Source organism: Chiloscyllium punctatum, chromosome 16 (genome assembly GCF_047496795.1).
Source record: "Chiloscyllium punctatum isolate Juve2018m chromosome 16, sChiPun1.3, whole genome shotgun sequence".
Lineage (NCBI taxonomy): Eukaryota > Metazoa > Chordata > Chondrichthyes > Orectolobiformes > Hemiscylliidae > Chiloscyllium > Chiloscyllium punctatum.
In genome coordinates this window covers 25,965,977-25,978,020 of record NC_092754.1, presented here as the reverse complement: position 1 = coordinate 25,978,020, position 12,044 = coordinate 25,965,977, and the positions used below count along the sequence as shown (strand labels likewise).

The 12,044-nt window shown below is 41.5% G+C and overlaps 1 protein-coding gene across 1 annotated transcript in view; it reads right to left on the bottom strand.

The window, feature by feature from the left end:
• Nucleotides 1–11,832, bottom strand: part of tmco4 (transmembrane and coiled-coil domains 4) — a 112,793-nt gene extending 100,961 nt beyond the window's left edge. Inside the window, exons 1-2 of the mRNA XM_072586514.1 lie at nt 11,773–11,832; nt 1,182–1,384 (exon numbers count right to left, since the gene is read on the bottom strand). Coding sequence (XP_072442615.1) covers nt 1,182–1,384; nt 11,773–11,793 — 224 coding nt within the window. The 5' untranslated portion in view covers nt 11,794–11,832. The remainder of the gene's footprint in view (nt 1–1,181; nt 1,385–11,772) is intronic.
• Between the last annotated feature and the right edge of the window lie 212 nt (nt 11,833–12,044).

Sequence of the window (12,044 nt, the reverse complement as noted above, 5' to 3'; positions counted from 1 at the left end):
TTGAATTCCATTTTGGAATTACACAATACCCTAAAAGCATTTCTCGGTATTTTCAATTTAAGAAAAACAAATCATTTTAATTCCACTTTGTTCCAAATCATGGCAATTTCACAAATTTAGTAGCATGAAGTGATCAAGTAAAGCCATTATTACTTTCACACCAGGAAATATCTACTATGTTTCGAAAAAGCAGCCACAACCAGCATTAAAGAAAATAAGCTTCACATAAGGCAACAGCAGGGTATAATTCGGTGTGTCTTTTGAAGATAATACAAGGTTTTTAGAAACTGCATTTTCGAGGCTTGAGAATATATGGAATTTCTTTGGGAGATAAATTCTCAATAATTGCATGCATAATCTAGATCGGTTTAATTTTTCCTGCCTCAAATTTAGCTGATAACCAATGGAAGTAAATAACATTGATGAATTAGTTTCAGTTCTACAACTCAGTTATTATGGCTCTAATCCTAGTCTTGCGTTCTAAACGATCTGCTTAGTTAATACTAATGGCTTCAGTGCCAGCAAGAAAAACAACTTTTACATATTAGATTTTAATAGCTGGGTTGAAAAGCCAACACTCAATGCATACAAATATATATACAGATACATACACATATATTTGTTGATCAATTCTTGAACAACTTGCTGAAAAGTTTCCCAAATTTTTTGGCTACTTACAAGCAGATGATTGAAAGCTACACATGTACAAATTGGAAATCAGTTCAAAAACGATCCTGATGTGTTCAGCATCTGCTGCTGCCCATATGGTCTAGTCTCAGTTTCCTTCAATAGATGTGAAACTGGAAAAGCACAGATCAGGCAACATCCGAGGAGCAGGAAAGCCAACCTTTTGGGGCGAGAGATTGACTTTCTTACTCCTTGGATGCTGTCTGACCTGCTGTGCTTTTCTATCTTCACATCTATTGACTCTGACTTCCAGCATCTGCAGTCCTTACTAGTCTCCAAGTCTCAGTTTCCTTCCCTGGCCTGTATTAAGTTATCCAGGATAGTGGCAGAATCACAGCAGGGACCTTAGTACCCCAGAATTAAGGAGAGGGAAAAGAGGGGAAAAAAAGCCTGCTTCCTTTCTTGGTTCAACATTCAGGGAAGTGTGTAGGGTGGAAACCAAACTAAACATTCAGTATCAACTCCTGGTCTTGGCGTTTTACATGAGAACCAACCTGTGTTCCTCTTCTGAAAACAACAATGACAGCGTAACACCACACAGGCCGCCATATGCAAACCTTCCTGGTTCACTCAGCAGTCGACCAACCAACTCAAGCTTTTCTTCATCTGAGCAGGCCATCGTCACAGGCCTGTGAGCTGTTCTATCTTGGCCAGTTACATGGTCATCTTCAGCTGGTATCAGAGAAAAGGAGATTTTCTACAAAACAAAACAAAAAAATTGATTGAGAATAAAAAGAACATGAGAAGTATAAACATGAAGCTACAATAATTCTGCAATAACTTGGTGGTACACATATGAATTCATCTGTGCACATCGACAATGTACAACAACACCCATAGAGTCACAAAGTAATACAGCATGGAAACAGGCTCTTCAGCTCAACTCATCCATGCCAACCAGGTTTCCTAAACTGAACCAGTCTCATTTTCCTACGCTTGGTCCATATCTCTCTGAACCTTTCTTATCCATATGTTACAGAGTAGACCGGGACCCTTCAAAATATTTTAAGAAGTTAGCTTAGACCCTAACTTTTTCTTATTTTTAAGGCAAATGTAAAGTGTCATGTTCAAGATGCAATGTGACTGGTCAAACTATTTGTTGTTAAGCAAAACATAATTTAATTAAGTACTATAGCTAAAATACAACAAAAGAAGGAAGAACTTAGAATAACTTTATTGTAATGGAAAAATCAACCAAATAATAGATACAGTAACTATTACAAATTAACTATTCCAATATAGTAACATCCCATAAACACACTCCTTGTCAAAAAGGCAAATTCAGAAAAACAGATTTTGTCTCACCTGCAATCTAGCAGCCTAGGAAGAGAACTCCCAACTTTTGGCTATAATAGAGAGGGAAAAATAGCTTCCACTTCTTCAAGTCCAAAACAGCAATTTTTTAAAGCTAAAAATAGTAAAAACGAAAATCCCTGGTTTGTGAGAGAACCCAGCCAGGTTGCTTCTATTGTTTCAACTTTTAAAAAAACTCAAAAGCCTCACAAGCTATTTGCCCCAGTGGCTTGGGTAGACTGGTGGTGTACTTCTGGCTTAAAACCTCTCAATAAAAACCAGGACAAAAGTCACTGCATTGTGTGCTTTTACAAATATCTTTTAAATGTTGTAACTGTAGTAGCCTCTACCACTACCTCTGGCAGCTTGCTCCATATATGCACCACCTTCTGTCTGAAAAAGTTGTCCATCGGGTCCCTTTTAAATCTTTCCCCTGTCACCTTAAACCTATGCCCCCTCATTTTGGACTCCCCTTCTCTAGAGAAAAGACCTTGGTAATTCACCTCATCTATGTCCCTTATGATTTTATTAACCTCTTTAAGGTCACTCCCCACAAGCCTCCTATGCTCCAGGGAAAAAGTCCCAGCCGATCCAACCTCTCCTTATAACTCAAATATTTCAGTCTCAATAACATCCCTGTAAATCTTGTTTTGCAACCTTTCCAGTTGAATAACATCCTATCACAGAGCAACCAGAACTGTATACAGTACTTCAAATGTGGCTTTCTCAATGTCTTCTACAGCAGTAACATAACGTTCCAACTGCTGCAGTTAGTACTCTGACCGATGAAGGCAGGTGTGCCAAATGCCTTCTTCACCATTCTGTGTACCTATAATGCTAATTTCAATGAACTACGTACCTGCACCCTCTAGTTGTCTCTGTTCAAGATGTAATGTGACTGGTCAAACTATTTGATATTATGTTAGGTGACTCTACCACTAACTGTGGAAGTCCTGTCCTGGTTGTTTTACCAAAATGCAATACCTTGCATTTATCTGCATAAAACTCCATCTGCCATTAATAGAATCATAGCATTTCTCAAGATATGGAATCAGGCCATTTGGCCCATCAATTCCACACTGACCCTCTAAAGAGCATCTTATCCTGACCCACATCATCCCTGTACATTTCCCATGGCCAATCCACCTAACCTGCACATCTTTGGATTGTTGGAGGAAACTGGAGCACATGGAATAAACCCAAACAGATATGGGGAGAATGTGTAAACTACATACAGTCACCCGGACTGGAATTGAACCAGGTCCCTGGTGCTGTCAGGCTGCAGTGCTAACAACCGAACTACCGTGTCTTCCCTTGGTCCACTGGCCCAACTGATCAAGATCCCGTGGTCTTCACTGTATACCAACTTTGGTGTCATCCGCAAACTTACTAACCATGCCTCTGTATTTTCATCCAATCTAACCCAAATCATTTATCTAAGTCATAGAGTCATACAGCATGGAAACAGACCCTTCTGTCCAACCAGTCCATGCTAACTAGATATCCCAACCCAATCTAGTCCCACCTGCCAGCACCCAGCCCATATCCCTCCAAACCCTTCCTATTCATATATCCATCCAAATGCCTCTTAAATGTTGCAATTGTACCAGCCTTCACCACATCCTCTGGCAGCTCATTCTATACACGTACCACCCTCTGCGTGAAAACATTGCCCCTTAGGTCTCTTTTATATCTTTTCCCTCTCACCCTAAACCTATGCCCTCTAGTTCTGGAGTCCCTGATCCCAGGGAAAAGACTTTGCCTATTTATCCTCACCATGCCCCTCATAATTTTGTAAACCTCTATAAGGTCACCCTTCAGCCTCCGATGCTCCAGGGAAAACAGCCCCCAGCCTGTTCAGCCTCTCCCTGTAGCTCAGATCCTCCAACCCTGGCAACATCCTTCTAAATCTTTTCTGAACCCTTTCAAGTTTCACAACATCTTTCCGATAGGAAGGAGACCAGAATTGCACACAATATTCCAACAGTGGCCTAACCAATGTCCTGTACAGCCGCAACATGACCTCCCAACTCCTGTACTCAATACTCTGACCAATAAAGGAAAGCATACCAAATGCCTTCTTCACTATCCTATCTACCTGCGACTCCACTTTCAAGGAGCTATGAACCTGCACTCCAAGGTCTCTTTGTTCAGCAACACTCCCTAGGACCTTACCATTAAGTGTATAAGTCCTGCTAAGATTTGCTTTCCCAAAATGCAGCACCTCGCATTTATCTGAATTAAACTCCATCTGCCATTTCTTAGCCCATTGGCCCATCTAGTCCAGATCCTGTTGTAATCTGAGGTAACCCTCTTCACTGTCTGCTACACCTCCAATTTTGGTGTCATCTACAAACTTACTAACTGTACCTCTTACACTCGCATCCAAATCATTTATGTAAATGACAAAAAGTAGAGGGCCCAGCACCGATCCTTGTGGCACTCCACTGGTCACAGGCCTCCAGTCTGAAAAACAACCCTCCACCACCACCCTCTGTCTTCTACCTTTGAGCCAGTTCTGTATCCAAATGGCTAGTTCTCCCTGTATTCCATGAGATCTAACCTTGCTAATCAGTCTCCCATGGGGAACCTTGTCAAACACCTTACTGAAGTCGATATAGATCACATCTACTGCTCTGCCCTCATCAATCTTGTTACTTCTTCAAAAACTCAATCAAGTTTGTGAGACATGATTCCCACACACAAACTCATGTTGACTATCCCGAATCAGTCCTTGCCTTTCCAAATACATGTACATCCTGTCCCACAGGATTCCCTCCAACAACTTGCCCACCACCGAGGTCAGGCTCACTGGTCTTTAGTTCCCTGGCTTGTCTTCACTGCCCTTCTTAAACAGTGGCACCATGTTTGCCAACCTCCAGTCTTCCAGCACCTCACCTGTGATGAACAAATATCTCAGCAAGATGCCCAACAATCACTTATTTGGCTTCCCACAGAGTTCTCGGGTACACCTGATCAGGTCCTGGAGATTTATCTACCTTTAACTGTTTCAAGACATCCAGCACTTCCTCTTCTGTAATCTGGACATTTTGCAAGATGTCACCATCTATTTCCCTGCAGTCTATATCTTTCATATCCTTTTCCACAGTAAATACGGATGAAAAATATTCATTTAACATCTCCCCCAATTTACAATGGCTCCACACAAAGGCCGCCTTGCTGATCTTTGAGGGGCCCTATTCTCTCCCTAGTTACCCTTTTGTCCTTAATGTATTTGTAAAAACCCTTTGGATTCTCCTTAATTCTATTTGCCAAAGCTATCTCATGCCTCCATTTTGCCCTCCTGATTTCCCTCTAAAGTATACTCCTACTTAAGTAACGACCAACAGTGGATCCTTGCGGCATGCTGCTGATCACAGGCCTCCCATCTGAGCAACAACCCTCTACCATCACCCTCTATCTCCCATTGCCAAGCCAATTTTGTATTCAATTGGCTAGATCCAACTGGATCTCATGTGATTAAACCTTATGAAATAATCTTCCATGTGGAATCTTGTCCAAGATTTTGCTAAAATCCATGTAGACAACGTCAACTGCTCTGCCTTCATCTACCTTCTTGGTTGCCTTTTCAAAAACATCAACCAAATTTGTAAGACACAACTTGTAACCCACAAAGCCATGGTGATCATTCGTAATCAGTTCTTGCTTTTCGAAATGCATGTAGACTCTGTCTCTCAGAACACCCTCCACCATGAAAGTTAGGTTCACCCTCCAACAACTTACCCACCATGGACATTAGGCTCACCAGTCTATAGTTCCCTGGCTTTTCCTTGCAGTCTTTCTCAAATATTGGCACATTAGCTGTCTTCTAGTTTTCTAGCACCTCTCCCATAGCTGTCGATGATACAACTATCTCCACTGGGGGCCCCATAATTTCTTCCCTAGCTTCCTGCAATGTCCTGGGGTACACATGATCATGTTCTGGGGTCTTAATTAACTTTTATGCATTGTTGTGGTTCTGTTCGCCGAGCTGGGAATTTGTCTTGCAAACGTTTCGTCCCCTGTCTAGGTGACATCCTCAGTGCTTGGGAGCCTCCTGTGAAGCGCTTCTGTGCTGTTTCCTCCGGCATTTATAGTGGCCTGTCTCTGCCGCTTCCGGTTGTCAGTTCGAGCTGTCCGCTGTAGTGGCTGGTATATTGGGTCCAGGTCGATGTGTTTGTTGATAGAGTCTGTGGATGAGTGCCATTCCTCTAGGAATTCCCTGGCTGTTCTCTGTTTGGCTTGCCCTATAATGGTTGTGTTGTCCCAGTCGAATTCATGTTGCTTGTCGTCTGTGTGTGTTGGCTACTAAGGATAGCTGGTCGTGTCGTTTCGTAGCTAGTTGGTGTTCGCGTATACGTATCGTTAACTGTCTTCCTGTTTGTCCGATGTAGTGTTTTCTGCAGTCCTTGCATGGGATTTTGTATACACTACATTAGTTTGGCTCATGTTGGGTATCAGGTCCTTCGTTCTGGTGAGTTGTTGTCTGAGCGTGGCTGTTGGTTTGTGTGCTGTTATGAGTCCTAGTGGTCGCAGTAGTCTGGCTGTCAGTTCAGGAATGCTCCTGATGTATGGTAGTGTGGCTAGTCCTTTGGGTTGCAAAATCCCATGCAAGGACTGCAGAAAACACTACATCGGACAAACAGGAAGACAGTTAACGATCCGTATACACAAACACCAACTAGCCACAAAACGACACGACCAGCTATCCTTAGTAGCCACACACACAGACGACAAGCAACATGAATTCGACTGGGACAACACTACCATTATAGAGCAAGCCAAACAGAGAACAGCCAGGGAATTCCTAGAGGCATGGCACTCATCCACAGACTCGATCAACAAACACATCGACCTGGACCCAATATACCGGCCACTACAACGGACAGCTCAAACTGACAACTGGAAGCGGCAGAGACAGGCCACTATAAATGCCGGAGGAAACAGCACAGAAGCGCTTCACAGGAGGCTCCCAAGCACTGAGGATGTCACCGAGACAGGGGACGAAACGTTTGCAAGATAAATTCCCAACTCGGCGAACAGAACCACAACAACGAGCACCCGAGCTACAAATCTTCTATCAAACTTTGAACTTTTATGCATTTTAAGGCCTCCAGCCCCTCCTCCTCTGTAATGTGGACTCTTTTCAAGACATCACTATTCATTTCCCCCCAAGGTCCCTAGTTTCCATGTCTTTCTCCATGGTAAATACTGAGGCAAAATATTTGTTTAGGATTTCACCCATCTTCTGTGGCTCCACAGATAGATGACCTCTTTGATCTTTAAGGGACCCTACTTTCTCCTTAGTTACTCTTTTGCCCTTAACATATTTGTAGAATCTCTTTGGATTCTCCTTTAACCCACCTGCCAAATCTATCTCATGGCCCCTTTTTGCCCTCCTGATTTCTCTCTTAAGTGCAATCCTTCACCCCCTTTTTATGGGCTTCACTTGATCCCAGCTGTGTATACCTGACATATGCCTCCTTCATTTTCTTGATCAGAGCCTCAATAGTCATCCAGTATTCCCTACTCCTGCCAGCCTTGCCCTTTGCACTAACATGCTGGCCTTGAACTTACACTTTTGAAAGCCTCTCACTTGCCAGACATCCCTTAACCTGCAAACAGTCTACTTCAATCAACTGAACCAGGCCTATTCTTTTCCATAACTATTTTAACACTAGTGGAATTATGGTCACTGATCCCAACGTGCTCCCCACTAACTCCTCAATCACTGGGCATGCCTTACTTCCCAAAAGGTTGAGTTTTGCTCCTTCTTTTGCAGGCACATATTGATTGAGAAAGTTTTCTTCAACACAATTCAATTTCTCCCCATCCAAGTCCTTAACATAATGGCAGCCCCAGTCTAAGTTTAGAAAGTTAAAATCCCTTACTCTTACAACCCTATTATTCTTACAGCTTTCTGTGATCTTCTTACATATTTGCTTCTCAATTTCCTGCTGACTACTGGTTGGGTGGATGGGGGGGGAGGGGGGATGGGGGGGAAGCATTTTGTACAATACCAATAAGATGATCATCCTTACTTATTTTTCAGTTCCACCCCATATAGCTTCACTGGACAATCCCTCAGGAATATCCGAAGTACTGCTATGATGCTTTACCTAATCAGAAATGCCGCTCCCCCTTCTCTCTTGCCTCCCTTTCTAACCTTCGTACAGCATCTATACCTAGATCTGTTAGTCCTGACCCCTCACAGTCATGTTTCTGTAATATGTTTGATATGCCAGTCCCATGTCTTGAATTCATCTGCCTGAACTGCCAGCCCTCTTGCATTGAAATACATGCAGTTTAATTTCTCAGTTTCCCCTCTTTCCCTGCTGTGCTCTTGCCTGCCTTGACTCTTTAACTTGCTTTCTTCAGCTTCTGGCCCAGCCTCAACCTTCTCTCTTGTCTCACTACATCTTGGGGTCCCATGTTGAAAATGATTGTTAACAGTAAACTGAATTTAAATAGGATAGGCCGTATGGAATTTACATTATACCAGAAAAAAAATCAAATACAGTCGTGTTTTCAAATTGAACTTTACTTTTCTATTAATTAATCCACAATTACTCAACTATCTCTCTTGAAGCTTGAATCACCATGTGAACTCCTGAAACAGACCATGAGGTTATAATGAGATCTTGGTACATATTGCCCCATACTTCAATACTCAACTGCAGGTTAGCAAATCTCAGTGAGGAAACAAGAAATTCTCACAATATTCCTCAAAGTTGGGACTGTGAAAAATTCCACTTGCAGTGTTGTTCACTAACCATATAGATAGGTTGTGATCTTCAAAATCACAAAATCCCTGCACAAAATTGTGAAATATGATCCAAATGTTAAAAAACACAGGATGCTCAAAATAAGCTCCACTGTTTGGTGAGAACTGCATCACTTTAGCATCTAAACTCTGGGGGTCTAGATTTCCATTAATGGCTGAATCTTAAGAGATCTGAGTTTGCTACACTTCCCTTTGTAGTTGCGGTGTTACTCAATTGGCAAGTGAGCAAATTCCAAAATCTCACATCAGCCCCCAATACAAAGAATGGGGGAATATTTACTTGATACACTAACTCAAATGAGCTTCAGATGAGGAAGCAGGCTTTATCACGGAGGGCAAGTTTCACACAACTGTTAAAATGCATTCAGTTAAACAGTTGATGATCCAGAATCCACAGAGCTACCATCTCCAACATGACCAACCACTGCATCTCACAGTGAGTTCGAAGAGACTGCGTGAATTTTATGTGGTGCTGTATTGCACATCAATTTTAAACAAAGTTAATTAGTCCTTAGAACCAAAGAAAAGTCACACTGTACTCAAAACAGTAATTCTGATTGGTCCTTAACTCTCCACAAACCACTACTTGCCTAGATACTAGAGATGATCAGTACTGCAAACTTGAGTGTTAAATATCCAAATTAAATATGTATTGAGATATCACTCTTCACAACCTCAGAATATCCCAAAAGTACTTTACAGCCAATTAAAGAATTTTGAAATATCATTGCTGCAATGTAAAAATGCTGCATACAGTTTGCACACAGCAAGGTTTCACAGGCAGTAAGAGGATAATGATACTCAGAGGATTTCCCTGATCATCATTCAGATCTAATCAAGAGGTCAGAATGGGCCTCAGTTTAACATCTCATTTAAAAGATGAAACCTCCAAGAGTGTACAAATTCCTCAGTCCTGCACTGAAGCACTAAATCAGACTTTGGGTTCAAGTCTTCAGAGTGGGAAGAGAAACACAACTTTCTGATGTAAAAGTCAGTGGCTCCTACTAAGCCAAGGCTGTCACCTTTTAGTTGAATATTGTAACACTGGACCTGCCAGATCTCAAATAAGCTGATGCTACTTTACTGTTAAAACTACATTGGTATGAACCAAGCAGCAGAGTAGAAGCCCTTAAATAGATTACTTGTCATATGATAGGACATGGTTTCAGTCAACCGGGAACAAGCAATAGAATGTGAACAAATTACACAGAAAAAAGATATAGAAGGCAGCACTCTTCAACTCTGACAAATGCTTAATTGTGTACTTATAAAATTTAAGCTACAATTGTGACTTGGGTAGCAGGCTCATTTGAGATCTCAGAGGGAAGTCATCTCCACACTTTTGCATGTCATCCCAAGAAAGCTCAGAGTGCATTGTTAGGGTTATGAGCCATGGTCAACAGTGGAACAGCAGGTTTCCAATGGTGATGATGGAAGAACAAGAACCTGATGTGACCATTGCTGCTTGCAAGCAGAGGATCTTTCAGGAAGACAATTTGCATTTCCTTTGAGCAAACTTGGAGAAGGCAATAGGAAACCAGTTCTTCTATTGTTTTCCCTTTAGTCATGATACTCACTGAACTTGAAAATGTGAGACTCCTACAAACAACAGGAGGAAAGGGCAAGGACACGAGATGTCAACAGCGAGCTGTCCTGAAATAGGTCACTATTACCCTTATGTATAACTTACTGTGTCATTTTACAGCTATAATTTTGATGCTTCCTTATCCAATCTGATCCCTGATCACATCAATTATAGATAAGGGTCAGGGGTGAGCTTTCACAAATATATGTGAAATTCACTAGCTTCACATTCAAATAAGGACCAAGCTTCAAGTCATATGAAGAACTCAAACATCTATCACTACTCGGAATCCTTTACATACAGAAGTGCAGAAAATCTACAATACAATGTTGTAAGCGTTATCCAGCCTAATTCCACTTTCCAACTCTTGGCCTGGATTATACCACTTCAAATGAATATACAAATATTTATCTTTAAATACAATGAGAATTTCTGCATCTACCACTCTTTCAGGTAATGAGTTTCAGATTTGCACTCTTCTCTAGTCAAGAAAATTTCATATGCTTGTCAGTCTCAGACTACTCCAAAGCTTGCCTTGCTGTGAAGGTCAGTCCTCTTTGAATGCTGGCTGCTATGCCAAGATCAGTGGAGAGCATTCAAAATTAAGTATTTTATTGTTTATTTTTATGAGAGGCTCCAATGTTCTGTCCCTCTAATGAGATCTGATTTCTCCAGTATTTTTATCCCAAAATGATAGCTTCAAAGTAAAATTGTCAATTTACTTCTAAGTCTAAAGAAACAATTTTGCAGGCTGTTATCAACTTGTCAGTGAGCTACATTCATATAGTCATGTCAGCTCCCTACACTGTTGCTGATCATAATAAAGGTTGCCCCTTTTCAAGTAAACAACAGGGATTGCTTGGTCTAGTGTGGTAAAGGAAAACCACTTCAGGGTCAAGAGTCTCTTGCAGTTAACAAATAGTTTGTTATATGTTAGTAACTGGTACATTGTTAGAGATGTGCCGGATGTTAGGTCTCACTACTTCAAGATCATAAACTAATCCATTCACAAGGCCTTCATCATGAATGATGCACTCCTCAGTATTAATCCTTTCAGATCCACATACAAGTGGTGAAATTTTAACAAGATTCATTGCATTCATTAGTTTCACAAGGGAATTTCAAAAACACAGAATCTTTGTTGATGTTCATTGACTGTGCTCTACTTTTGATGTAACAAGACACTGATCTGGAGAATGGAATGAATGCCTTGGTGGACAGGCTTTGGGGGTCAGGAGTTGAGTAGCTTGCTTGCTTCAAGATTCGTCAAGATAGGTGAACCTTTGTAAAAACAATTCATTTGTTGCAATGTGACCAGTCTGGGCATTCGCAATTCAGGGGACTGTCAGTTCTGGTACACTGAATCTGGAACCTGTATAAAGAATGTCTTTTCTCCCAAATCATGATTAGATTCAATACTTACCAGTTCAGCAGGAAATGGCATCAGTCGGGTATTTTCCCTTTGGGAAGTATGATTATGTATTTGAAAATGTGTTGCTGGAAAAGCGCAGCAGGTCAGGCAGCATCCAAGGAGCAGGAGAATCGACGTTTTGGACATGAGCCCTTCTTCAGGAATCCTGAAGATTCTCCTGCTCCTTGGATGCTGCCTGACCTGCTGCGCTTTTCCAGCAACACATTTTCAGCTCTGATCTCCAGCATCTGCAGTCCTCACTTTCTCCTACTTTATGTATTTAT